The sequence below is a fragment of the Neolamprologus multifasciatus genome, chromosome 14 (genome assembly GCF_963576455.1).
Source record: "Neolamprologus multifasciatus chromosome 14, fNeoMul1.2, whole genome shotgun sequence".
NCBI classification, from domain to species: Eukaryota; Metazoa; Chordata; class Actinopteri; order Cichliformes; family Cichlidae; genus Neolamprologus; species Neolamprologus multifasciatus.
The window spans coordinates 32,526,826-32,554,753 of NC_140452.1; the positions used below are offsets into that span (position 1 = coordinate 32,526,826).

The 27,928-nt window shown below is 43.9% G+C and overlaps 2 protein-coding genes across 4 annotated transcripts in view; one reads left to right on the forward strand and one right to left on the reverse strand.

Annotated features, from left to right (window-relative positions):
* dpf1 (double PHD fingers 1) overlaps positions 1-13,955 on the reverse strand; it is a 57,724-nt gene extending 43,769 nt beyond the window's left edge. Inside the window, exons 1-2 of one of the 3 annotated variants that reach the window (XR_014868847.1) lie at positions 13,661-13,950; positions 96-125 (exon numbers count right to left, since the gene is read on the reverse strand). Coding sequence is in view for 2 of the 3 variants with exons in the window: in XM_085131561.1 (XP_084987687.1) it covers positions 96-125; positions 13,661-13,866 (236 nt within the window). In the remaining variant the exon portion in view is untranslated. Of the gene's footprint in view, positions 1-95; positions 126-13,660 lie in introns of all 3 variants that reach the window. The other 2 variants (XM_085131561.1, XM_085131560.1) reach the window with 2 other exon arrangements.
* Positions 13,956-15,286: 1,331 nt separating this feature from the next.
* Positions 15,287-26,426, forward strand: LOC146504425 (zinc finger FYVE domain-containing protein 1). The gene is made up of 12 exons (XM_085131555.1): positions 15,287-15,528; positions 16,246-16,527; positions 16,752-16,974; positions 17,070-17,287; positions 17,438-17,544; positions 19,035-19,143; positions 19,224-19,321; positions 19,435-19,552; positions 20,348-20,506; positions 20,658-20,850; positions 21,713-21,811; positions 24,478-26,426. The coding sequence occupies exons 1-12, from the start codon at positions 15,409-15,411 to the stop codon at positions 24,708-24,710; spliced, it is 1,959 nt and encodes a 652-aa protein (XP_084987681.1). The 5' UTR covers positions 15,287-15,408; the 3' UTR covers positions 24,711-26,426.
* Positions 26,427-27,928: the final 1,502 nt, after the last annotated feature.

The window sequence follows — 27,928 nt, forward strand, 5'->3', positions numbered from 1 at the left end:
TGTGAGTTTGATTAACATGCAGTGGGATATTCTTCCCTTTGTCCCTCCCTCCACTCAACCTCACCACCCCACCCCTCTCCCACACCCCTTCGTACCTGTTCTTGATGACTGCACCTCCAGATTGCCTGCAGGGAGGAGAAGAAGAAGAACAAGAAGAAGAAGAAGAAAGTGAGTAGAGTTGCGATGAGTCACTCCTCCACCCCACCCTAATTTGCCCCCCCCCGTTCGTTTGGCTTCTCATTCTTTCACAACTCGTTTCCCTCACTCTGTCTCTCTCGCTCTCTCACTTGTTTCCAAGACTGTTTTTCTTTTCTTTCTTTTTTTTACTTGCGTGTTTAACTTTCCCACTCCCCCTGTTCTCCTGCTGTTCTTTTTTTTTCTCCTCCCTTTGTGTTTTATATTTTCATCTTTCTTTGCACTTCTCTCTCTCCTCTTTTTGTCTTTCTCTTGTTAATCACTCCTCTCTAGCGTCTTCCTGCTGAGCACAGACATCAAGGTCACTCTACTATACAGACGATAGATACACGACACACAAAACTGCGCGAGCGCGCGCACACGCATGCACTCATCGAGGGCCAACAGCGAGCTCACAAAGACAGTGCAGGGTAGTGGCTGGTAGCGATTTGATGCCTTTTTCTTTTTTCTTGTTTCTGTCCAACCACTGAAGGGGCGTGGCCGATTAACTGAACGATTAGATGTAGATTTGTGTGTTATTCGGTTGTATCTCCACAATGCAGTTTTCCTCCACCGATTTAGCATTGCCTTCTTTTACCACTGCCAGACTCATAAAGGCTTTTAAAAAAGAAAAATCATCAGAATGCATGGAGCAGAGCCAGAAATACTCTTTTTTTTAATTCCACATGTAATTCTGTCTTGTCACAACCTGGCACCCACATTTTCCACAATGCAATTTGACCTTCGGCAGCTCACTTCAGACATTGTTATGGTAGTAATGGCTAATGCAGCCTTGAGGGTCTAGCCTGAAGTGGAGAGGAGGACCAGACGATGAGGAATAGTAAGTTCATTTCAACACCCACGTTTTTTGTTTTTTTTTCACTTTCAGGTTTCTTTTAGTCTGCAGCCCCACCTGATGCTGACTCAAAGGAGTTGAGGGACTTGAGTCCCTTTGGAGGTGCATAAGACTTGAAACGCCACACACACAAATATTCCGCAAACACCTGTCAACAGACTTTGGTGTGTAAAGCTGATGAAGCTTCACTTTAAACAGGCAACACGCACCTTTCAACAATTCACTAAATTAAACAATGTCCTTCAGAAGAACTCACACAAACGTTTATGGAAATTTTGCAGCGTGGCATAAAAGGTCTACTTTCATCCTCTTTTTTCCCCCTTACTTTTAAGAGGTTGAAGAACCCCTCTCATCTCTGGTTATAACAGTAAACACAAGGTGAAGCTCAGGGAACAATGATGGCCATGAAAAATATTATGTTGACTATGTTTTAGATGTGGAAAAATTGTGTTAAAGTTTGATATTTTGATAATCATCCATCCGGCTCAGCCTGCCCTATATTTGGACTTTGTTTGACATTTATCACAGCAGCCACATTATCTGAGGCTGGGACCTAAATAGAGCAGAAGCATTAGCTAATGGCATTAGCATCACCTATATTTACCTCCTGTTTATGTCAAAATCAATGCTTTAATAAAGGAGTATGTCTCATTACTTCCCCCTCTCATCCCACAGAAAATGCTGTGGTCACTAGGGTGTGTCTGATAGCCCTGCGTTGGTGTTGTTCCTGGATCGTCATAATTGATCTTGGTCCAGGGTCACGTAGGCATACCACAACTTTAACTGCATGGAAGGTTGTGGTATGGATAAACGTGTAGATAAAAGGAGTTTCCGGTTAAAAATCTAAATCAAGGTTCAGGGTTAGGATGTGGTTAGGGTTACAGGGGCTATGGACAGGGAATTGGGAGTTTTTGTTTGGTTTATCTTCAAATACAACTAAGGTGCACAGTTCTAGATCACAACCCACCTGAGTTTCTAGTCCTTTAGCACCATTTACTAAAAAACAACCTCATGTACACACAGTATATATCTCCCCATTTCCAACTTCTTCTGGTTCGCTTGTTCCTGGCCCTCCACTACTAAACAACAATACTACAAACATGTGTTATAACTAGAATTTATAAATAGAAAAGGACAAAAGCAGAAAAAAAAAACTCTGTCTTCCTAAACCTAACCCATGACGTCATCAAGCTGCGCCTGTTTTGGTCGAAAGCATGGCAGCGGCTAAAACCATTATCATCGGCAAACTATGGGCGACAGTCATGGCAAAAAGATGAAGCACTTTTGAAATATGGGGAAAGTCAAAAACTGCGCTTCCTCAACACGTTCTCACTCCCAAAGCGTAACGTTTTAGGCTAGGTGACAAATCGTCAACATATTACGTTTTCGGCTACCCACCACGTTCCTAAATGATGACCTCGGAAAAATGAGGAAATATGAGAACCATAAGGACTCAATCTACACATGTGCGCTCTTTTTCTTCAAATCGCTTAGAAACACGGTATTTAACGTCATTAAAGTCCTGGTTAAGGTCACGAATAAGGTTATGGTTAGGGCTAGGGATAAGGTTAGGTTTAGGGCTGGAATACAGGGCTGGAACGTCTATTCCCGCAGGAGCGTCATTGCACTGGATTTCAGCCATAACCCGCCACGTACCATAAGAACGCCGAAGGTCTCCTTTTGCGTTCCTCAGGAACGTCGGCATGTTACGCCTCAGGAGTGAGAACGGGCTGGCTTCCTCCACTTCCGTAACATTGATTCCTTAATGTTGAATTCTCTCGCAGCTGTTCTATTCTCATGTTGTTGCAGTATACTAATAACTAACCTATTGTGGATAAATAATCTCAGTTGTTCTCCTGACTGAAGTTTGCCCCGTGTATAGCATCCTGCTATGCGATTGCATTTGTCCCTGACCACCAGAATCCGTCACGTTAACTTTTATCGAGTGGAAAAAAAGTTGGTTCATCCTCCAGCTTCACTGTGCTAATGTTATGCTAACTTAGCTGTGTCGCTATCACGTAGCACAACATTATATACCAGGTAGTCCAACTTTAGTAACCCTACAAACGCCACTGCTGTTTAGTTTTCTGTCTTCATTTATGTTGGAAGTGGTAGCAGAGCTGTACGTTTTAATCAGTTTCAAAAATCTCTGTCAGAACATGGTATGAAATGTTTAGGTGTAAACTAGCGAGCTAACTTCCTGTTAACTTCTAACTCCCTTAAATTTAATAAATTCTGGTTTCATGGATGTAAAACTTAATTGTTACACCCGATAAAGCAGCAACGCTGATGATTTAATTAAAGATGAAAGAATTTAGACCGTTTTTAACTCTTAGTGTTTGTTTGACTTTGGGACCTGAAGACGAAGGAGTTTTGGACCCATATTACTCCGCGAAGCTCCTCACTACGGCAGCCGTAATGCTCTAACAATCCATCAAGCAGTGCGGCTTACCAAAGTTGTACTAAAACATTTTTTAACAGATTTCTGCACACCAAAATCGGTTCGAGGTGAGTAAGCACAACCGGAATTCATACATAAGGCACACTCTCGATTTCTGAGAAAATTAAAGGATTTTAAGTGTGCCTTATAGTGTGGAAAATACTTTATACAGAAGAAAAGAATATATCGTGATATATATCGTTACCGCACATGCTTCAAATTATATCGCGATATAAATTTTAGGCCATATCGCCCAGCCCTAGTGTTAAATAATTTTAACAAACCTACTAACTGGGAGACAAAAAGTAAACCAGCTCACGGGAATAAAAACCTCACCAGCCTGGCTCATTAATAAAAAGCTGGATTAACGTCACACTACGCTACAGCTCAATATGGACGCACAAATGGAGCATATTACCCCAATCAACGCAGAATGAAAGCAGAATTAGGTCTGAAAGACGAGGGAAAACCCTCTTGTGGCAATGTCAAGTAGAATCAGCTGTCCTGTTTGGAAATAAGAACAAACTCAGCACTGCCATCGGACCCAGCAGATGCTTGTGATGACTGACAGCTTGTGCACTGAATCTTCAAAACCTCCTAAACCAGCTCTGCAACCATTCGGGCCAACGTATGACATTTAAAGGATGCGACTGGGGCGTCAATGCTGCGCTCATGTCTGTTTGCATGTCTTTGGAAAGGAGCTGCTGCTCCCCTTCTGCTGAGGAGAATACGCTCCTTTCAGCTCTGTCCCTTCAGTCGGCCATGCATATCTGACCATCAAAGTATTTCACGGCCGTGTAAAAGGTGCGTCAACAGAACTTTTCCTCAGCTTATTTCACTTTTTTTCTTTTAGAGCTGTGCCCATGCTCCTCCGTGCAGTTTACAATAAACAACTGGAAAAGAAAAAAATGAATTGCACTAGAGGCCTGTCCAGAAAATAACAAGTTAGATCCACGGAGCCACTCAGACACCGCTCACTCATTAGGAGGTGCTACGGATAAAAGCAATACCTAAATGCCTGAATTTTAAATGGGCCGGGAGAAGCTTGGCCAAAATAGAGAAATCCATTCCCTCAGAAACAAATATCTAGTACCTGCTGTTTGTATAAATAGTCATGAGGACAGAGAATAAACACTCACACTTGATGAGAGGCGCTCAAACGGGCGCATACGTTCACAGGCCTAGAAAGTCTTACACGGTGCTGTTTAAAATATTAACAGGAACATGGTGAATAAAAGACCCGGACTTCAAGGCTGTGCTAGTGACCAAACTGAAATACCAGAGGGACTGGGAGAGAGCGGAAAAAGAAAAATATTAAATGTAAAACAGCTCCCCACATTCCTCCCCCTCCATTTTTCAAAACCTGCTCCCTTCGATCTCTCCATCACCTCCATCCCTCTCTCTCCTCTGCTGCCTTTAGAGGCGCCAGAATAAGTCGGTCCCTCCTCGATAATAAGTTGACAGCTGTAGAAAATGGCTTCTTTCAATTTGGGCGCTTGCAATCTCATTATATTGTGATAGGAGAGCCGCATGACTGTTTGCCAGTTTGAAGGCTCGTACAGCAGTAGAGCTGTACGAGGGGGAAGATACCCGCAGAGAAAGCTGGGAGACGCCACTTGAAGAAAGAGAGGACGCAGGGTGAGATGGGCTGAGGAGAGAGCAAGAGGCAGAAGAAAGTGACATCCAGGAAGAGATGGGGAATGAAAGTTTGGGAGAAAAAGAGCAGATCCCCACAGTAGCAGAGCGGGGGCAGGGGATGTGTGGAAAGCTTATTTCGGACACAAACATTTCTCTGGAGAGTAAAACCCCCAATTCAGCTGCAAATAGCAACGAGCGTTGGTCCGACATTCAACATCGATTTGAAAAGTAATAATCGTTGGCTCTTAGATTTGATTCAGAAATCACGTTGAGTGGGTGGCAACAGCAGGAAAAAGTGTGATCACCAAACATTGCCTTAAATTCTGTCTGCCTTTGTGCTGGCCAGCTTGCTAAAAAGAATATTAAATCTGAATAGCAGTGAAATTGAAAAAGAAAAAGAGAGAAGCTGTTCTCAATTCACCAGAGGACACCCTGTGCTCCCTTGTGGATCTGCAGGTGCGACACAGTCGGCGCTTTAAAAGCCGCTCATGACAGACGCAACTGTTTGTTGTATTAAGTTGTAGCTAGGTGATTGTCAGCTTATCTTAGACTGAAAACAAGTAGCATGACTCCATTGTAAAGGTATCAAGAGGGAAGGAGACATTTCCCAAAATGCAGAACTAGTTTTTTTAAAAACGTCAACGTCATAAGGAAGAAAGCAGACCAGTGTGTCGCCTTTTAGTTTGTGGCCATATATTCTGGACAAACCACATTTAAATGGGCCATAGCTAAAAATTGTGAAACCATTACCCCTCTTTAGTGTCATCCGTCCACCTCCTTGTCCCTGACCACCTCCTCCAGCTCTACTCAGCCGAGACACATAGCCCAAGCCTCTGTCCCTGCTGGACATGCCTGAAACACCTCAAATAGGAGCTGTCCAGGAGGCATGCTAGTCAAATACCACAAGTGGCTCTTTTCGATGTGGAGGCACGGCAGTTCAATTCTGAGCCACTCAGCACTGAAACCAGAGATAGGATCATTGCTGAGGGAAACAGAGAGCCCCAAAACCTCTCGGAGGAAGCTCATTTCCTCTGCTCGGATCTGCGATCTCATCCCAGAGTAATGTATTATTTGTTCTTAAATTATTTTATCATTTCATGATTTAACTGAACAAAAACAGACCATAAACGTTCCAAGATATCTTAAATAAAGATTAAGTGCAATTTCAACTCTGCGTCTATAGTATTCCACATTCCTTGTGTTTGCTGTCACTACATGTCTTCATATGTAGAATTCATGTAACTGAACAACAATATTATTTTTATGTTTTTATCATTCAAGCAACTTCTAGAAATACTTTTAACATTGTCCTTTGCATTTTTGCTCCTGTGAAGTAAGGCTGGCCCCACCACACCAGACAAGTGGCAGGTATGACTTGGCTGCACATTTCACACTTTGCAAAGCCATGCAGTGGGACAAATGTGACCCTTTGGCAGGCCAGATCTGGGCCCCTCTCCCTATGTTTGACACCCCTGCTCCACACAGATGTTTAGCACAGACAGGGAAACATCTGCACCTCTCTGGCTTGTGGCCACTGTGGTCCTATACCAGCCAAGCAGTTGGTGAAAACACAGACCACAGGGGAACACACAGAGAAACCAAACTGCCTATCATCAAACCACACAGCCGATTAAGAAAAGCCGAAACCTGATTCCACATCAGTGAACACACACACACACACACACACACACACACACACACACATGAAGACAGGGGTTATATGCCTCAATCAGCATGAAAACTAATTTTACAATTCCAATCGTTTTCATCTGTGATATTTTTCAACATGTATTTCTATTTCAGGTTTATTTCAGCTATATTTTACACTAATGGATGCAAACAGACTCGCATGAGCAGGGAGAAATAGTAGCCGCTTTAGTAATGAACTGGCGTGGAGCCAGCTCTCCAACAAACTGGAGCTGACTACCAAAAATGTCCATGCAGACATGACAGAAATGACAATCAAGCAGATCCGCACTATGCAAGGGCACAAAAACTAGAAAGGACACCTGTGCAAGGGTGCCTGCACACAGAAATACGTAAAGTAACACCACCAATGGCAGTATATGCATTTGTATGGGTAATATTTAGCCACAAAAACAAAGAGGAGGCATGCAGACAGAGGAGATGCTTGCATGCACAGGCAGTAATAATATGAACCTTTAGCCACACATACAAACACAGGCTCGAGATTAGATAAGAAAAGAGAATGAGAGTGCCTGGAGCATGCAGACTGTGTATTTGTGAGTGTGTGTGTGTGTGTGTGTGTGTGTATGAATCCTAAGCCCACACTGAGCTGTCTGCCTCAGCCTGCACTAAGCAAACAGCAGGGAGGGAGAGGCCTCCATGAAAACACTGAAGTAACTGGTATCACTGGGAGCATGCACACAAATAAACAGACTGGTGCAGCTGACAGGCAGTAGATACAGAAGCATCCTTAAAAAAAAGCACAGCCACCCCACCAGGACCACCCTGGGTAAGCCATTGTCTGAATCTCTCCGTGATCCCTCAAGTCCCATCCAGCAGAAGTCCACTTCAGTGCACACTGAGACTCGGCCCAGGGTTGCACTGGCGCCCAAACGCACGTAGACGGCCGCCAGCATTTTTCTATTATGGTGCAATTAACCACACCAATTAGCTGGTTCCCCAACCGAAAGGGAAACAGAGGGCTCCCCCTAGAGGTGAAGTCATATTATTGGGGGGAAAAAATATGAGGGAATCAGAAATTACAAGAAACGTCCATTCCAACAAAGGATTTTATTTCAATGGCGGTTTCCAACTGGGTGGAATTAGGTAATTAAACTGTAAGGAAATGAAGTAGTTCACTTGTAAATGGCTTTTTGAGGGCTGAGGGCAGATTGTGTTCTGCACTTAAGATTTGTTAGCAAATGCTGCCGACAGCGTGGCTGGTAGCTGTGTGCGCGTCTCGGTTGAGTTTGGAGCCTGTAGAAACACTTCAGCCTACATACTCAAGCCTGTACACCTGTCCACACACCTGTCCTATCCACCATTGTCCATCTGTACCCACACACACACACACACACACACACACAAATGCCAGCCCACAGAGATTTGTGTGTGTGTGTGTGTGTGTGTGTGTGTGTGTGTGTGTGTGTGTGTGTGTGTGTGTGTGTGTGTGTGTGCTCGCAGAGGAGAACTAATATCAGGCGGCCTACCACTGTTCCGTGCCTCCCCTTCCCCCACCCCAGCCCCTCCATGGCTGAACTCAACAGATTAAACTATGCAATATCACCCTTACCAATTCACCCCTCCTCCTCCTCCTCATGCCCCTCCACCCTCACCACCCCCAATTCAATTTCTTTTCCACTCTCCTCCTCTCTCTCTCTCTCTCAGTCGAATGATTTGTCTTTTTCTCTCTCTCTCTCTCTCTTCTTTCTGTGTGTGTTTGTGTGTGCATGTGCGCTTGTTCACAGCAACACATTTTTCTGTTCTTCTGAAGACTGCAAGGCTGCAGTAGTAGGAATATATAGATATTTGTATGTGTATATAGTATATCTAGGCTGGGCTACTGAAATATGTGTGGATGGCTGCCCGTGAACACACACTAGCAGATATTGCATGCATATTGATGAAGTATTGTAGAGAGATGTGGTCTGGCAAACGCAGATCAAGAGTAAAAAAAAACTGGGTTGAAGAGTGAGACACATACATTTGGAGTGCATGCACTAATGCAGTCCTACTCTTGTATGCAGGTTAATGAAAACGTGTGTGCGTGCGTGTGTGCGTGCGTGTGTGTGACTGACAGCGTGCACGCCAGTCAGAAAAAGACAAAGAGGCCGCACATTCAGTTTGACAGTGACAGACAGACAGATGGACAGACAGGAGTGTGAGTGTGGCTGTGTCTGTGCAGGAGCGGACGTCTGCCACGCTACCAGCTGGAAAGCGTCAGTTTCCTCGAATGGCTGTCACAGCACTGGGTATGGCCATGTGTGTATGTGCACGGGTGTTTGTGTGTGTGTGTCTGCAACTGACTGTTTGCATATTTGAACATGACGAGAGATCTGACGGAGGGAGGCAGAAACAGGCAGGGCCGTGCAACAGATCGTGTCGTTTCAGTCAGCGCTTTGTGTTACCTGCTGTATGCGATTTTAATGAAGAGTTGTGCGTCTGCCTGGTTGTCCGCTGGGTGTGGTTCTCCGAGAGACCCTCTAAATCTGTGAATCACAGGCCCACCATGTGCATGTGTCCGTTCACGATTGCCGCTTGCGTTTGTTTGTTTCTACATTTGCGTGCGGCTATCGCTCGTGCGTGCCTGTTTATGCTCGCTGACTGTTTGTGTTTGCGTGCGCATACATCCCCGCGCGTGGGTGGGTGTATATAGCCTATAACTGGCTGCAGTGTGCATTGAGGGCAGTACATCAGGGTAAGGCAATCTGCCTGTGAACAGCTCCTTCAGGTGAGATTTATCACCACTGCACTTGGCCTCTTATTAAGGCGATGGATTCCCTACCTCTGTATCTGGGTGCGCACGTGTGTCTGCATGTGTGGCTACGTGTGTGTTTATTAGTGGCCCCCAGCCCACCCCACCAAACCTACACACCCACACTTCCCCACACCACTGTGCATCCTTATTAAAGTGCTGCAGAGGAAAGAAGGCATTGGGTTTTTTTGTTGACTCCTCCCTCAACAACTCCTGATAGGGAACCAGTGGACGCACAGACACTGGGAATAATATAAATGGGGACTGACAAGAGAGAAGAAATCATGTTGAGGAGACTAGAGGCTTAATATATTCTGTTCCTTTCCTACCACGCCTTTAGTTTGGACTTCAAGTTCCAACCAAACAGAACTACAAATTCCAAATTCCCTAGCTGGAAATCACGCAAAGTCCCAAAGCAGTGCAGCTGACTGACAGTCAGTTAGGTAGCACTGGAGAAATAGGTCATAGAGCTAAAAATACTTATCTATGTCTCTCTCTTTCTCGCTCTCTCTCACACACACTCTGTGTGTGTGTGTGTTTCTCTCTCTCCTGTCTTCATAAAAAAAAGTAAAACAGATAGAAAGTCTAAATAAGGGGATGATGAAAGGAATAAGTCGGAAAAAGAAATACCCTTAAAAACATCAGACCTCAGGCTTACTCCCATACGAGTGAAGAAAAAAACTGAGAGTAAGAGAGGAAATGAGAGAGTGCAACAGTGTGTGCGTGTTTGTGTGCCTTCCTGTCTACCTCCGTACACACGCGTGATGCCACACAAATGAGCGAGTGAGGGAATGAAAGGGAGAGATTGAAAGGAGAGGGAAAGATCTAGAAATGGATGCTCAGGCTGTGGCTTCAGCCATCACGCGGGGCTGTTTGCACACAGAGCCGGTTATTACACGGAACTCATTTAGCTCGGCTCAGTCAGGCAGGGCAGAAATAATATCATATAAGGCCCTGCCACCACGACTGCTGCCAGTGCCATGGCGCGCAACTATCTACATCTCCCTCTCTAACCAGCACGGGGAAGTAATATCGTGGAAATGCGCACGCTATCCACTGTCATTTTGATCAGTTCTGCCACCTGTGCCTTTAAGTGATTGCTGCAAAGTCTGAAATTTCATTTAATTGCGCTCTCCTCCCGAAAGACTTTCATCTGAAGAGGATTTTAAAGATGACTTATGAGCAGACATCCAGAAGCCCAAATATTCAGGGTGTCTTTTGTAAACACCATAACTCTTATGAAACATTATATAATGTGGTGACAGTATACTAAAAGTCCTTTCTTGGCAGTGGATGGCCCAAATATACAGTAGATACATCTTAAGGAACTCTTAGCTGTAAGCTATGTAACGGAGTTTCGAGGGATCTGAGAGAATGCGTAGGAATTTCTCATCGATGTAGTTTATTAAAAGAGTGGCCATGCCTTGATTCACAATGTAAAGAAGAGTGGTGGGAGGGGAGAGGGCTCAGATGGTTTGAGGCCAAAAAGAAGGAAAAGGGACAACAAAAAGAGAGAGAGGGAGAGAGAGAAAGGAGATGGCTGAATAAAAACGAGAGATGGCAAAACTAGTGATGGATGGGGAAAGCGGCGAAGAAGGAGGGAGGCATATAGTGGAAGAGAGGGCAGCAGGGTGATGGGAGGACAGAGTGGAAGTAAAAGGGAGGGAGAAAGAGAGATTATAAACGAGTCTAATCCAGCAGAGAGAGAGAGAGAGAGAGTGATAGACAGGGAGAAGGGCTGGTAGGGAAATGCCCAGCAGATTGAATGGAGCTCGGTGTTCTCCTCCCCTCATTTGCTGTTGCACATGAACCCTCCACCATACCTCCACTCACGTAAACTGGCTGTCACAGTGTCCCGCTCACACTCAGCTGGACAGTGGGGACCAGCAGCTTCCCAAAGATTTATATACACTGAATTAAAGCCAATTTGCCGCAGAGATCCAGCAAGGTCTGGGGACATTCATGGGAACAGGCGCTGTCTCCAGGCACGCAGGGCTCAGCCACCCTATTAGGGCTGACTTTGAACCCAATTTTGCTGGTTGTTTGGCCCATTTTACTGGATGGGCCCCTAATTTGTAAGCCTCTAATAGCAAGTTTGTTTGTAGACATGCTAATTACAAGGGCTTGTTTAAAAGCCCATTGCAGAGCGGTAACTGGAACGCAGTTAAACCCACACTGCGTAATGATGGCATTTATGCAGTTGGTGAGATATTAAAGGCTGCTTTGATTGCTGTGGCCCTGTGTAATAAATGAATAAATACATCCAGCTTTGTCCTCTTCTCACGTGCTTTAAGGGAATCCAGCATCCCTGCAGGGTTGATACTGGTTAACAATATGGAGGTTTTGGTCTAACTTGAAGCACTTAAAAAGAAATCAGTGTAAGTCCACCACTCAAAATTGGGCTGTAGTTCATTAGTCACTCTTTCTAACCACTTACTTTGCTGTCTTTTGTACACTCCCCCCACCCCCCATTCTATTCTCCTCCTCGTACCAAAACCCTGTGTTCTCTGTTTGTGTGTCTTGGTGTGTACTCCATGCAAATGAGTCAATTTAATCCCCTGACATGGTGCCACTGAGGGCCTCTGGGAACAATCTGGACACACTTTTTCTTTGCTTGGATGGGCATCCTGTGGAGGAGAGGAGAGGAGCCTCCATCCTTTTCCACCCACCCATTACCGTCCCGTCATCGGCATTGCCACATACCTGCCCTTTAGAGCATATATAAACCAAAAATAAATGATTCATCTCCTGCGTGTTTGCGTTATATCTGTGGTCCCTGCGTTGCGTTGTAGTACAAGTACTTTGAACCAAAATACCATCACAGTCAATCAGGGCTCGCTGACCAATCAGCACCGTTACAAATCCAGTTCCCTCTCTCCTGTGAGGAGCTTTTCACAGCAGGCACGTACAGGGCAGTCGTTCATGGAAATGCGCGAAATGTCGCCTCTCGGAGAAGCTGACAGACAGACACTATATCCCATCTCCCTGCTCAGGTAAAAACCTGCACAGCATCCGATGAGCCTCCCCCCCCCCCCCCCCCCCCCTTCCTTTGGCACATAGGTCTTGTGACTTTTCTTTGTTTCAAACTGCCTGAGCTGGAGCGTTTGTATGCTCAAACACTCCAAGGTACTCGAGCTATTGTTTTTTGTTTTTTGTTTTTTTTTGGCTGAACGTGCGTACCCGCTGACAGACGCACATCAGCCACCTTTTTGGCCGGGAGCTGAGGCGGGCAGCAGGCGTCTGCATTCCGCTGAAACCAGTCTCAGAACAAAAAACAGAAAAACAAAAAAAAAAGACATTCCACTCCCACCACCCCCCACCACCCAAAAAAAAAAACTGCACAAAGGGGATCATCGCGGAAGAAACTTCACGGGGAAACCCGCCGCTTTAACGTCTGTCAGTGGAGATAAATGTCCGCTGTGATGTAGCTGCACTAAATATAAAGCGCCGGGCTTTGGGTTGGATTCCAGGCTTTATTCTAAGCGCCGAAGATGAAAGCAAGTCTTGGAGGAGCGTTTTTTTACCTCGCACTATACGTTTCCAAGAGGTCCGGCGGTAAAGGTAACGCTGCAGCCTAAAAACCCGGGAACGGAGCACTTCGTTCAGTCTACTTGTTTACCTCATCTCAGCCCCCCTTCAACAAAATATACACACAGGTACTGTAAAGCCATCTAAACCATCCCCCTTCCTCCCGGACAGCCTTGCCACTCCAGCCCGGCTTTGGCCGTGATCTTGGCTGGCTACACTGGCAAGGGACATACCGGGTCACCCAAATCTACCTCCAGCATTCCTCCATATCCCTGCACACACGCTGCTGTTGGCTCAGAGAAATGATTATATGAATTGCATCGGAGCGCGCAATAATCCCACCACCACTCATGCCCAAAAAACCTCCCAGAAACCTCCATCAGCTTTAAATCTAACTTTTCTCCGGGGCTGATTCGCCTCTCCTGACGTTATCTCATTCTCCGCTGTATGCACTGCATGCATATAGACGCGTTGGCAATCATGCTGGGGAAATATGTGAGAAATTGAGGGGCTTAAATTGACAGTGACAGCATGCACAATGACCGAAAAAAGCGCAAACACTCAGGAAACGTGTTGTACTTACGATTTGAGGGGGTTCTGTACCGCTGTGGCCATTTTGATATAGTATGATAGAATGCAACACTGCAGAGCCCGGTATTGTACATGTAATGTAGCAGCTATTTCAATTTCATTCATTCTCTGGGGCTGCGGCTGGAGCGGCCAGCCAATGGGAGGCGGGAGCGCTCTGTGACAGCTTTGGGGAAGTGTAGTTTTTATGCATGTCAACATGAGACGCGCCGAGGAGCACAGTACTACAAGTTCCAGCGGGGGTAGCGGTTTAAGTGGACCACGGTCCCGCCTCGGACTTGTTAGGGCAATGCCCCCCATACCCCCCATCCGAATTTATAGAAAAGAAAGAAGAAGAAGAAAATCCACCACAGTTATGTTAAGGTTGGGTTGCAGGACTTTCTGTCAGTCTCTCCTATAAGCATCGTTCCCTTGTCTGGGTGATGATGATGACTCTGGCTCTTATAGCAGCTAAACACTAAATTGTGTGTTGTTTACAGAGGTATGATTGTGGATATGAGTGCAAATTTGGGTCAGGTATCATATTAATTGCACTATAAAGGGAATAACTGGATACTCGAATAGCAAAAAGAACAAACTGCATACAAAGATGTTTACTTGTTTTGTTAAGGAAACTGAGGACAGGTCTGTATAGTCATTTGCTGAAAATCAAGAGAAGTTGTTTCTGCGTAATCTTAGCGGCTTCATGGCCTCATGGATGTTAGATAGCCCTGCAATGAGAAGCTTTAATTATTCATTAATCAGGGGTGATGGGTTGGGAGTAGGCCTATAATTGATTCTTTCAGACATTTGTCTCTCATAGTTGAGCCCGGAGAAAGGCCAGGACCCTCTCTAAATCCTTAACCACGCCATCCTTTATTGCATCCTTCCCGCACTCGCTCGTTTTCTTGCCCTTACTACATCTTTTGCTGGATCTGTCCCAGGTGGCGATTTTATTTGACACAGGCTAGAGACAAGGGTGTTAAAAGCGACTATGCCAAAGCCTGGGCTGGCATTTTCCCACTCCGTAGACATTGGAAGGAAGGGAGGGAGGAGATGAGGGAGGAAGGAAGGAAGGACTCAGAGCCGTTAGAGCAGCAATGCTGGAATTTCTTTCTCCATGTCATGTTAGCAGCAGTGGCGCCGCTCTGAAGCCAGTGACATGTGATATTTATAGATCTGTGCTAACAAATATTTAATGAACATTAGCAAGCAGCTCTAGCATGGCAGCACCGCTCCGATAAAATACTCTCTGTCAGTTAAGGAAACTTTGATTTTGTGCGTTATACTTTAGTTGTGACGAATAATAAATGTGTTATTTTGTATTAACGTAGCAAGAAATGTTAGATGAACGTTATTTGTGTTTGGTTCACATCATTATGATTAAATAAGAAAAATAATAATTATATATATATATATATATATATATATATATATATATATATATATATATATTAGGGGCTACAAAAGACCGGGCACATGGGTCCACTCGGTTTTATTTTATGCTTTCTCATTCCCTGATGAAGGAAGTTTGTTGAATGGCATGTGAGGTGCTGTATTGCGGCTGACCACACGGTGGTGCTCATGTTTAGACCAAAGTCAAACAAGCGCGTCTTACGTTGCTGCCCTGCGTGGCCCCCATCTGGCTCCTCCTACAGTCCACGCGCTGTTGTTGTGATTGACCGACAGGTAGGCGACATGTTAAACTTTCGCTTTGCTCTTTGGTGCCGCTGCCACAAATGCGTTTCAATTAGGTGAACAACGATGTCCGATATACTGATGAAAGAAATGGATAGTTTGTCGATCAGCCCATTGAAGCCAGAGGACCGTCCCAACGGCGGCGGCCGGAGCTTCCTGCTCGTGGACGAGCAAGAAAACCTGCAGGTAAAGTTAGCTAACATTAGCTGAGCTAACGGCGGCTAACAGTTAGCCGCTAGGCTAGAAAGGGGAAGACTCCTATTACGGAAGGCCCTTAACTATCTTTTGTCACGAAAAGAAAAAAATGTTGGATGAGCCAAATCTGCTTTCAGCGCTAAATAGATCTTTTTGTCTTGAAGCTAATAAAACAAGTTTGTTTAGGCTTTAGCTACTTCACGACGCTTTGCTAATACGACGTTAAACAGCGTGTTTGGATGTTCGTCGTGTTTAGCCTCTTGTCTTTTTAGCCTTTGTCTGTATACAGCCCGTGGCGTTAACGTGTGGATGGTGTCTTGCTTATAATACTGTGAAAAAAACATTCAATTTAAGCTGTAAATAAGAGCAGCACAACAGCAGACAGTGTTGTATATTAGGAAAGTCCCTGGTGAGTCATACAGCACAGCTGACCCACATGGAAGGCACCCTCACAGTGTTACAAAGTACAAGAGATAATGTTTTCTTGTGTACTTAAGGTAATCTGTATGAACAACCAGCGGTAAGATTGAAGTAACTAATCCCCCCGCAGTTCTTTTTTTGTTTTGTTTGTTTCTTTGTTTTAAATAAATAATACCGTTCGTAAAGAATCAGTAAAAGTAATTTTCCCAATTGTATCACGGTGCCACAAAATAGCTCATCTCTGTAACCAGCCTGTCTCTTGTTGCTCTTTCTTCTCTCATCCTATAGGTCCGGGATGAGGCCGAGTTCGTGGAGCGACTTGGCTGTGCCGATGTAGTGGGCGTCAAGGTCCTCTCCATCTTTGGAAACACCGGTGATGGCAAGTCCCACACGCTCAACCACGTCTTGTTTGATGGCGGGACTGTTTTCTACACCTCCAAGTCCCCCAGCTCCTGTACTGTGGGAGTTTGGGCTGCTTACAACCCCACTCTCAGCCTCATTGCGCTGGATACAGAGGGCCTCTTGGGAGCCGCAGCCAATCAGAACCAGAGAATGCGGCTGCTGCTGAAGGTAAATTTAGAGGTTGCTTCTTGGTTTGGGTGGAATAAATGGAGGAGTCTGTGATTTTGTGTGCTGACTTCTAGTGTTGTCTTCTTTGCTTTTTCTGCTGAGGTAATGGTCACATCCTAATCATGTAAACAGAACAGTGAAACTCACTTTATTTCTCATTTCCAATGTTTTCATGATAAAAGCAAGTCCTCTTATTTCCAGATACATTTTTATTTCAATTTCAGGTGCTGGCAGTGTCGGATATAGTGGTGTATCGCACACGGGCAGAGCGTCTTCACAATGACATGTTCCAGTTCCTGAGTAGTGCCTCGGGGGCATACCTGAAGCATTTCACCCCAGAGCTAAGGGCCCTGTCCACTCGCTGTGGTCTGGATGTACCCCTGTCCTCTTTGGGGCCTGCAGTCATCATCTTCCAGGAAACAACACACACGCAACTCCTGGGCCAAGGTACTTCCAAGCAGAACTTTAGGATAATTATTTCCCTTGGTTTTAATTTCCTGTGTCACAAATTTCAACGTTATTGTCTTTCCTTCCTGTTGTAGACTCAAAGATGGCCGGCTATGCAGACACACTCCTCCAAAAGCGTTTTCATGACCTGGGTTTGGGGACAGAGGCCTTCAGCTCAGTGCAGTACGTAGGCACTCAGACGATCACACCGCCCACAGACTATAGCGGGCTGCTAGAGGCCATCAAGCAGCAAGTGAAGAACACTCATACACGGTCCCCCCGCCAGCCTGGGATAGTGTTTCATGCACTAGAAGTAAGTGAAGAAGCACCATATTAGAGGCCTTTTAAGAAAAAGTATATGATTTTTTTTTTTTTTAATGCTTCCTTTGTGTCTCCTCAGCCTTTTTTTCAGCTCCCATCTAGTTCTCTGTCTTCTAATCCCTTCTGTTTTTGTTTCAACAAGGCTCTGAGTGAGCGTTTCTGTGGAGAACTATCAGATGAAAAGATGACACTGTACTCCTTCTTCCCAGATGAATACTTCACCTGCTCAGCTCTCTGTCTCAGCTGCAAGTAAGTCAGTAACACTGTGTACACCCAAGAGCTAGAACTGGTCCTTAAAACTTGAACGTATGGTCAATAGAGCAGGGCGATATGACCAAAAATATTTATCACGATATACATTTGAAAATTTAACAATATAACTGACGATATAATTGACACTAGACAAAATACTTTACAACTCCACAACTTTATTAGTGCAAAAAAAAACCCATCAATGTATTTTCACTTAAACAAGCAGCTGTTTTTTATGTGCATTAAAGTTATATAAAAGTTTAACAGTGCAAATACAAATTCCTTGCTGACAGTTTAACCAAAAGGCATTTCCAGTGGAAATTGGCCGACATATCCTCAGTATAACCATGTATAATATCCACAAAACTTAAAAAGAGGTTATACACACACAATACGGTAATATTATGTTGAAGCACAGTACGTATCACTCCGTGAGGCTCCTGACTACAATAGCCGTAATGCTCCGACAATCCATCCAATGGTGCGGGTTCGTAGCTTAGCAAAGTCATACTAAAACATTTGACCGATGTTCGAGCACCGTGTACATAAAATCGTGTGAAGGTCAGTAAACACAACCAGAATTCATACATAAGGCACACGGGATTATAAGGGGCACTGTCGATTTTCAGAAAAAATCAAAGGATTGACGGCCTGCTAGCATGCTGTACCAAAAATAGTGCTTTGTTGTGTATCTGACAGACAAAAGCTAAACCAGTTCCACACCACTCAAGTTGCAGCATTTTTACAAACCAATTCTGGTTCATCCGTTTCATTTAACGAGCCGCTTTTGCTCTTCTCATTCTGCGTTGCCGCCATGTGCTTATGTAAACAAAGGCACTGCGCATGCGCGTTTTACCCATATTCTATCGCAATATTTCATTTTCCTATCGTTGCCCAAAATTACACCGGTATTACTGTGGACGGTATGATGTAGCCCAGCCCTAATGGTCAACCTAAACCTGAAATATTTAGATCACATAGTTGGGAATGTGTGAGAAGTGTGTATTATTATTGTTGATCTGGAAACTGTACTCATCTCCAGCGCTGGGTGTTTGCAGATTACCTAATCACCTTGGATGGACTGTTATTATAACCACACCTTTCCTGAGCTTTTTCTCATTTAGTTTGATCCAAATAGTTCTAGTTTTCCATCTCAGAACAACAGCCTTTTACTGTCTCTGTGACTGAATCACAGTAGAGAACAGTATTCTTTAAAAATGGGAATCCTCTGCTTTTCTTGTGGATGTTAACTATCTCCTCAGTGGGATGCATAAGTGCTAATTCTTTTTCCATGTTTTGGTTTTGGTGAAGAGAAACCTACTTTGCTTCTTAGCTACTCTTCTTCCTTGTTCTTTCCTAAAACCTGAGAGCAGCGTGTGTGTGAGAAATTATAACTCTTGTTCAGAATGAGTGCACTGTAACCATAGGTTTCTTACAAATCCCCCTCTCCTTCACCAACTCTAATATCTGTCATGTTGACTCTCCAGCATTCGCTGTAAAAATGGAATGAACCACCTGAGAGACAGAGTTCCCCACATGGCAGATGGACTCTGCCAGTATGCACACCAGTACAACAACAAGGTCCTTATCTGTAAGGTAAGAACAGAATTTCACTGCTAGTTTTGGTGAACCGGTATGTTGTTGTTGTTTACATCTGTTTTGTGTTGCATGTCCAGAGGTGCTATGAAGCTGGCAGAGAGGTGATTGTTGTGCCCAAAACATCAGCTTCGTCTGATAATCCCTGGTTTGGACTGGCCAAGTACGCCTGGTCAGGGTATGTAAACTCACATATACACACTTAGGCGGACGCTCACACTCCTCTTTGCCTTTCAGCCAATAATCTCACTTCCACTGTCTGCTGCCTTGTTCCTCTCGTCCCTCTTTCAGATATGTGTTGGAGTGTGCTAGCTGCGGGGTAATCTACCGCAGCAGACAGTACTGGATGGGAAACCAGGACCCAGAGAGTGGTGTGGTGCGATCAGAGGTCAAGCACGTCTGGGAGGATGTGAGTACCAAAACGTGCTTAACTCATGTTTATATTTAATAATGTTTATTTCACAAAAAAACATCAAAATAATTTGTGGAGAGTGTAAAAAATAGCACCTGTTGGTTTTATGTTACATATTTTTAGTCTTTGTAAAATAAGCACGCAGTACTGAAATACTGTTTTGGATTTTTGTTGCCTGTAATTAAAGCAGAGGCAAATTGTTTTAGTGATTGTTGTCCTGACACTCAGTAAGGTACTGTCATATTTTGTCACTGCCCTAGGGAAAAATTGTTCTTTAATGGTTAAATTAATTTCTTTAGGCTGTCTAGTTATGGGTTAGGGTGTTATTTAATATATTTACTTTTAGTCCTGATAATCTACATAAGTAGCAACTAAACTTTTGAGGTGTGGTGGAGAACACCCTGTGCCATCAGTTTGGATTCATCCCTGCTGCAGGCATTGCTGCTATAGAGAGAGCCTGCAGCTAAGCTTTCTCTGCACACAGACAAAACAGGATGCTCGCATGTTTTGTCAGATGTAAATTTAAGTGAAACACTTGGACTGTTGAGCCATGCTATAACACCATCATTGTCTTCCTTCCTGCAACTGGGAGTTCCCAGTTATTAGCCTAATACGGTAATTCTGATATTAAATGCTAAACTGCAAGAAATTCTGGGGGTTAAGATGATTCACTTCAGCTGATTTGCACTTGTGACTGTAGAAATGATGGTGGAATCACTAATGGGCACTTAATTTGCCCATCATCCTCTTTATCAAGCTTTTAATTGAGATCATACTCTTGACTTTCTTCAGTCTGACGCTTTTCTGACCAGCCACCAAAATGCTGCCCAGAGGGTCTTGGATGGGATGAACTATGTGATTCAGTACGGTACTGGCCCCACCAAAGCCGTCACTGCCTGGATTACTGACCAGGTGGCACCTCCATACTGGAGACCTAATGCAGAGATCACTGTGAGTATGAACGGCTAACATTTAGAAACATAACATAAGGCACTAGAATAACTATAGCAGTTATAAGTGGTTAAACTTTTGGTCTTCATTGACTTGTGTCTGTCGGTGTGATATCTGCCATCACTGTATCCCCCTCCCTCTTTCCCCTCAGGCCTGTCATGGATGTCAAAAGGAGTTCAAGGAGGCTGAAAGGAAGCATCACTGTCGATCATGTGGGGAGGGTTTCTGCCATCCTTGTTCCAGCCACAGGATGCCAGTGCCAGAGAGGGGCTGGGGCAACAGTCCTGTCAGGGTGTGCGAGGCCTGCTACCGCCAGGGAGGTCCTCCTGACACCAACAGCCAGGGTAAGACAGAAACAAGCTGTCAGTTAAACTGCTGGACGAGCCTAAACCTAGAGTTACATTAGACAAATGTCTTTCATCATTGTAGTCGCTAAGCACTTAATGACAGGTGAACCCACATTTACACTTAGTGTTATGTGACACGCACACCTCTGTATACAATGCTGTTAATTTTAATATTAGACGATGATAACCTGAGTAAATTTTTAAAAATGCAGTGTTTATTTGTTATTTTAGTTATTAAAGGACGAAAGGTATCCAGATCTCCCTGGTCACTTGTGAAAAAGTAATTGCCTCTAAACCTGATAACTGGTTGTGCCACTCAAATTGTTGCCATTTTTGTCCAGTCTCTTTCTTACTGTTGAGTCATGAACTCCACAATAAGACTCAATGTGAACTCTGACCTTAAGTGAGACAAGTTGACCTGCAGTACTTTAGATGTTGTTCTGGGTCTTTTGTTACCTCCTGCATGACTCATTGATGCGCTCTTGGAGTAATATGGCAGGCTGGCCACATTTGGGAAGGCTGGTGCCAAACAAGGCAAGATAAACAGTTTTTAAAGGTGAAATATTGACGTAAAATCTAAAGTAGTCAAAAACAGCCAATTATACCCTGGACCCCAGAGGGTTAAGCAGGTTATCTTTGTCTAATAATAAATGTCTGCTCTGAAAGACTTAAGTGTGACAAATATACAAAAAAACATGGTATCACGAGGGGAGCAAATACTGTGTCATGTATTTGCAGCGTGCATACCGACTGTGTGTTTTCATGCATGTGATGCTGGTCGTCACGGCTCCTGATTTGTTGTTATTACTGCTTTTGTGTTTTGATTTCTTTGTCTCTCACACACACCTTGTTTGTTTAGTCTGTAAGGTGGAGCCTCGTGGTCTGATAGCTCGCAGGGTGACGGAGGTGGCACAGTCGACACTGGACATGGTCACCACAGCTGTGGACTACCCTCTCTGTGAGCATTGCTTTTTTTTTTTTTTACCATTACACGTTCTGTTGGTGCTCTGCAGCTTGTTTTATATTGTCTCCTCACCACTCAGATATTTGTTGGTAATTCTAATACCTGGTTTTAGCACCACTCCATGAGTGTGTTAGGATAGGCTAATCTACAGGCGTAGGTACATCTGGGACATGATCGGATGGTTGGTTTCAGAGTGATTTTGCATACTGGTGTTTGTCATCCACCAAGACTGAGTGCGTGTCTGTGCAATACCACTAAAATTATATATTATCCACCAGTATCAGTTTAAATTAATGTATAATTAAAGTCAAACTAGTTTGATGAACTGTGATGAAATTCCAGACTGCTAAGCTTCAACATCAGTGCAACAAGAGCCAGTTTACCTGTGACAGTGGCAACAAATTTAGTTAGTCAGTGATTTTAAGTTAAAGCTGGTACCAAAGTCTCAATAGGCTTCTGATCATAAGCAGAAACACAGCTGCAGATCGAAACAGCGCCTACCTTTTTTTTAACTTTGATTTTATATGTATTTGTAAAGATATGATGTGAAATGTCCCGTTTTTGTCTCGACTCCTTTAATAATAAAAAAATAAAGATCCTTTAGAAAATTCTTGAATCCAGATCAAAAATGTAATACCTTCTAAGTTCTGTCAAACTCTACGTGTGGTACATATTAAATGCATATATTTTTATATAATGCTGCTTTCAGACAGAGACAAATCCAACCTGTCACATGACCTCATCGGTGGAGGTAATAATAGAACGCTTTGGCACAATTTGGGATTTGCTCGACCTTGCTCTAAAACACAGATGAGTAAAAGCCTCAGACTTGGCACAAGAGTTTATTGTGGAAACTGATGTTTGAGTGGCTGAGTGCTCCTGCAGAGTGAAGGACATAGCATGAAGTCAGCCTCAATGAATGGTAGGGATGGGTACCGGTATCCGGTGCCATGATGGCACAGGTTCTGACATAAACGGTAGTAACCAGACCAAAAAGCAGCGCACATTTCGGTGCTTTATTTCGGTGCTTTTTTTTTTTCCTGAGATGTCATACACTTTGAATTCTAGCCAATCATTTTACGTTTCCGAGGATAGTAGGCGGGTCCAGGTACGTACGTTCTCTTAGAGCAGAGCTACAGATTAAAAATGCCCAAGACGAAGCGGTCAAAAGTCTGGCTGTACTTCACAGCAAAATATGCAAACTCAGCAGCTGCAACAAGTGTTTCAAGGTGATACTGTGATACTGTGCAAAGGAGGTAACACCTCGAATCCGATGAAACACCTGGCGACGCATAGCGTTTTTTTTAAAAGCAGAAAAATGCGCTGTATTTGATAGCTTGCTGCGAGACCTCACACCGAGCGCATCTACTGCGGGTGTGGTGGTGACGGATGATGATGGCAGCAGCAGCCGTTCTTCTCTGCGTGAGTAGCTTAATGTTGTTCGTGTGTAATTTACGTTGAGTAAGCTAACCAGTTATTACATTAATGCATGTAAGGTGAACTAGCAAACATCATCATAGCTACATGCGGCTGTCTTCTTGTTTGATGGCAGATACTCCCGTCACCCTGGCCAAAAAGGCTAAAATGACCAAAGAAAAAGTGGAAAACAGTTAAACATGAGAGGTTTTTGGACAAAGTTTGTTTTTTCCATTGATTAAGCACTGCTTCCAGCCAAGAGTGATACCATATATGCCCTGTAGCTGCAGAAAAGGCTAACATTGTTATCTTTTTACAAAAAAAAACAGCTGAACATGAGAGGTTTTTGGACCAATTTTGTGTTCTCCATTCTTTAAGCACCGGTTTGAACACCGTTTAAGCACCGGCACCGTTTCAAAAGTACCAGTTTGGCACCGGTATCAGATAAAACCTAAACGATACCCATCCCTAATGAATGGTTTCCAGGAAGGAAAAAACAAATATATGGGATGTTGGGCAAAGGGATTAAAATACATGATTCTGAATCACCAACCTTACCAGCGCTGCAATGGTGACCACATAGGTTCTCAGATGATAGCTGGATATATCGGCTCTCCTCTGATGACAGCAGCCGGGGTTTGGTGCTTCTAGTGTAGCAAATAGCCTTGTGAATAATGGATAACTGGTATTGGATGTAAGGCTGGTGGTTATAGTTTGCTAGTCCAGATCAGTTTAAAAAACTAATTAACAGGCAAAAATGTCAGGTTTAGGTTTGTGTTTCAGAAAATGCAGTCCCTCTTTGTCCCGCCACGCAAGCTTGTTTAATGGAATACAAGCCTCAACGGTGACTGATCAAGACTACAAACCTAAACCCGAAAGCTTCTTGTACAAAAAAAATAATCTTCTTCTCTAAGAAACACAGAGAGAAACACAGAGAGAAACACAGAGAGGGAAGATAGAGTTTTCTTTAGTGGAGCTGAAAGGGGTGTGAATGGGCTGTAATGGAGATGCTGTTATAGATGGGTACATATTACATGTTGCCATCTTAGGCGGTGAATGTAACTTTGTTAACAACACTGGACAAAAAGAAGACTTCCACTTTGAAGAAGTCAAAGCTTTGAAAAGTTCCCCCTCCCAACACACACACAATGAACAATGCATTTATGTTCTAAGAAAATAAAAAATAAAAAGCCAATCTCCGATTTAAAATCTTAAACTCATTCTTCTCTGCCCGTCCGCTTCAGGTTTCGTGAAGGACGTGGCTCGGCCAGACTACTGGGTGCCAGACCAGGACATCACCAAGTGCAACCAGTGCTCCAAACCTTTCACTCCAGCCATGTCGAAGCACCACTGCAGGGCCTGTGGGCAGGGCGTTTGCGGGCCCTGCTCCACACACAACAAGCCCGTGCCCTCTCGGGGTTGGGACCACCCGGTCAGAGTGTGTGACAGCTGTCACGCCCGCACAGACAGCCTGTGACCTTTTCCACCAGGCAAACTTCTCAAAGTGCTCTCAGTTTTTCTCAGATGGGCTACAAAACACTGTGAATCTTGGCACTGCTGCTCCTTGGAAACCAGGAAGGGGACTAAATGGCAGGTCTGGAATCAGCCTTTGTTTTATGTGAAACGGGAGCTGCTCAGATATGTAGAAGGATGACCATCTGGATTCCACCGCTCAGCCGGGATTTGCTTTCGGTCTCTTTTGCCTTCTTGAGCGACTGATTTCATGTCAGCCGTCAGATGATTGACAGCCTCTACTGACCAATCAAAATGCTTTAACTGGAGAAATGGGAAGCTGGATATGTGTTTTGAACTGAACTGCTTTTAAGAATGAAGACTTTCATCTCGACCAGTTATCATTATAACAGCAGAGCTTGAACTCTTAACTGCACTCGAGGGTGGTCTTCCATGCTCATTAATTTCTCTTTGCACAGGCCAGCACCATGGTTCTCAGTTTGAATATGCTCTCAGTTAAATATGACAGGAGGACGAGTAAAAGGGATGTACTGGGAATAGTGGGAGATTTTAAAAGTTTGAAGGGTCTTTTAAAACGTAGCCACTCACTGCAACCACTTACACGGTGACAAGTCCTGGTTAAGGAGTATGTATAATCATGATAGTGGGGGGGGGGGGGAATGCTCCTACAGTACTCAGGGCAGAATGCAATGCAAATTGGAGAAACACAAACTGCAGCAGTGTGTGCCTTTCTGGGAATCTTAACACCCACTTATTTAACCTCTCGGGTTTGCTTTTGGAGATTTCTCCATACGTTCAAATTCTGAGCTCATTTGTGCCTAATTATAGAGCCACGATTATAGCCTCCATCCTCTCGTGAAGTTGTATCTGCAGTATAAAATATGTAGCTGTTGTCATGTTAGACATTCCATTATATAGAAGTACCTGTGTACTAATGTAGATTTGCCTTTCTGGGGTTTTATAAGAAGTGAAGCACTGATGTTTCCAGGTAGCTCTCTCAAGCCCTTTTCAGACATCGCTGCTCTCATCAATCTATCAGAGTGACGGCGTTCGGTCGCTCAGTCATAGTCATCTCAAAGGCTTCACTCAAAAATGGCAACAATAATGACTGGAAGAGCAACACATGATTTTTTTATTTTATTTTTTTCACCATTTTCTGGCAGTGTCACTAAGAGCAGTGTGTTTGTTTGTGTGAGAGAGAGCTGAGCTCACCCCTCCAGCACAGGCTCAGAGAGTAAGATCTCCTTTCTGGTTTAAATTTTCTTAAAAGAAACTACAATTAAATGAGATTATGTGCAGGTTATTTCTGGTCAGGGAATTCTCTAATGAGGGGAGTGGCTCACTGAGCACCAGACATCATCAGCTGTCTCGTGTGCATGTCCGTAGTTGTAACTCCGTGCATTTAGACTCAGTTCTTGGTCTGACATACCAAGACTGCTGCTGTTTCCGATCAATTGATGGGAGTTGGTGTCTTTGAAGGGCTTTAAAACAAAGAACACACCTGATAGAGTTGCTCTCATGGTGAATGACATGCAAATGATATAAACACTGATGGAAGAAAAAGATTTTCTCTCAGAGACGTTGTCTGTGTATCATACTGGACTCTTTAGTGCTTTATCCCAGTTTTCAAAATAACCACTTATCAACTTTTCTGTTAAATCTAGCAACTGACAATCTGTTTTTGATGAGGCTCATCCAAATAAATAAATAAAACAAAGGAGAGATTTGTGTCTATAAATATGTGAGCAGGAGTAGCTTGACGGCCGTCTTTGTCCTGAATGAGCGCGAGCGCACGAGTTGTGAGGCGACGGCGAGCACTGCAACTGGAACGAGTCGCTCTTCTACTCTTTGACTATCTCTGTTTTTTTCCTCAGATAGCATCAGTAGAGAGCGAGCGATGTGGAGATGGAAAGCAAAGCGATAACACACAGCAGGCTTTGTCCTTTACTGCAGTCAAGTAGAAGTAATCTGCATCCATTCATCTCCATCTTTAACTCTGCTGGCTTTAAAACCGTCATCCCATCCAAACCAACTATAGCGTTGCGTTTCCCCATTTTCATCGGTTCAGGGTGACATTTTGGCTCGATCAGCATTGTGTTCTCACCGCCTGTAATTAGTTGTTTGTTTTATTCCTGTTCTGTCAGTATTCACAAAACGTTTTATGAGTAGTGTTGGTTTGTGAGCCAGCTGCTGCTGGAGTCAATCCATCTCCTGTTTTTGTGTAGTAAAAAAAAAAGCTTCATATCGCTAATGAGTGTGGTTCGATTTGGCTCCGCGGTTTAACAGCTCTGTCCTCTATTCACAGTAGCAGTAAATTTCTTTGTAGTACACACCGAGCCAGACAAATTGAAATTTTATCTGACTTCTGTTTGGCAAAATAAAATCATATTCTGTTTTTCCATTTCCATTTAAGATCTCTTTGTAGTTGGGTCACACACTGCCCACATGAGCTCATAGTGTGTGTGTGTATGTGTGTGTGTGTGTGTGTTTTGTCGGTTTAAAATCTACTCTCCTCTATTTTGCTCTTATTGATAAGCCTCTGTCCTCAGAGGTATTCTCAGCTTGCTGCTGCAGTGCTTGGCTCTTTTTTTTCCCCTCCGTTTTCCTTATTGTGAGCCTGGTCGATGCAGCAGTGCAGATTAGATCTTGGCTGCATTCTTTGGTTGTTCATCTCTTTTTCTTTGTGTTCGTCTCTCTTTAGAGGATAATTAGTCTACCCTGAAAATCCTAGATAATTCTGTTTATAGAGTGGCAGGTGACCTTTCCACCCAAACTCTAAACGTGTTAATGTGACAGAAGCAGAGGCTGGGATGTGTGTACAGTCGGTCTTGTTACATAAAGAGTTGCCATTTCTGTAGTTATCGTGCAGAAGTTCTCTGCGAGGAGGTAAAAGTGATAAAGTCTAATATTTGAATCCATATAATGAATGCAGTGCATAAAAACCAAACATGTATTTGTGTTCCTCTGAAGTCATCCTGCTGCTGTGATTATCTCCTCCATCATCAGTGCAGGTGAGTCATGCACATCCAGGCCATGAATTGACCTTCTGGCTGTTTCACTGATGAGCTGGAACAGTGTGGATTGTGGACACTTCACACTTTTCTTTTTTATTTGTCAGCACAAAAACATTAATCTTGTACAAGAACGCCTCGTCCCAGATTTAGCTGCTAGCTCATTTCCACCAGCTATAAACTGCAATAACAGAGGTACAAGATACTGATA

Coding starts and splice junctions, on each gene's coding strand:
- LOC146504425 (XM_085131555.1), top strand. CDS start 15,409: ATGTCCGATATACTGATGAAAGAAATGGATAGTTTGTCGATCAGCCCA. Junction 17,545..19,034: donor GCTCTCTGTCTCAGCTGCAA/GTAAGTCAGTAA, acceptor TTGACTCTCCAG/CATTCGCTGTAAAAATGGAA. Junction 20,507..20,657: donor GACCTAATGCAGAGATCACT/GTGAGTATGAAC, acceptor CTTTCCCCTCAG/GCCTGTCATGGATGTCAAAA.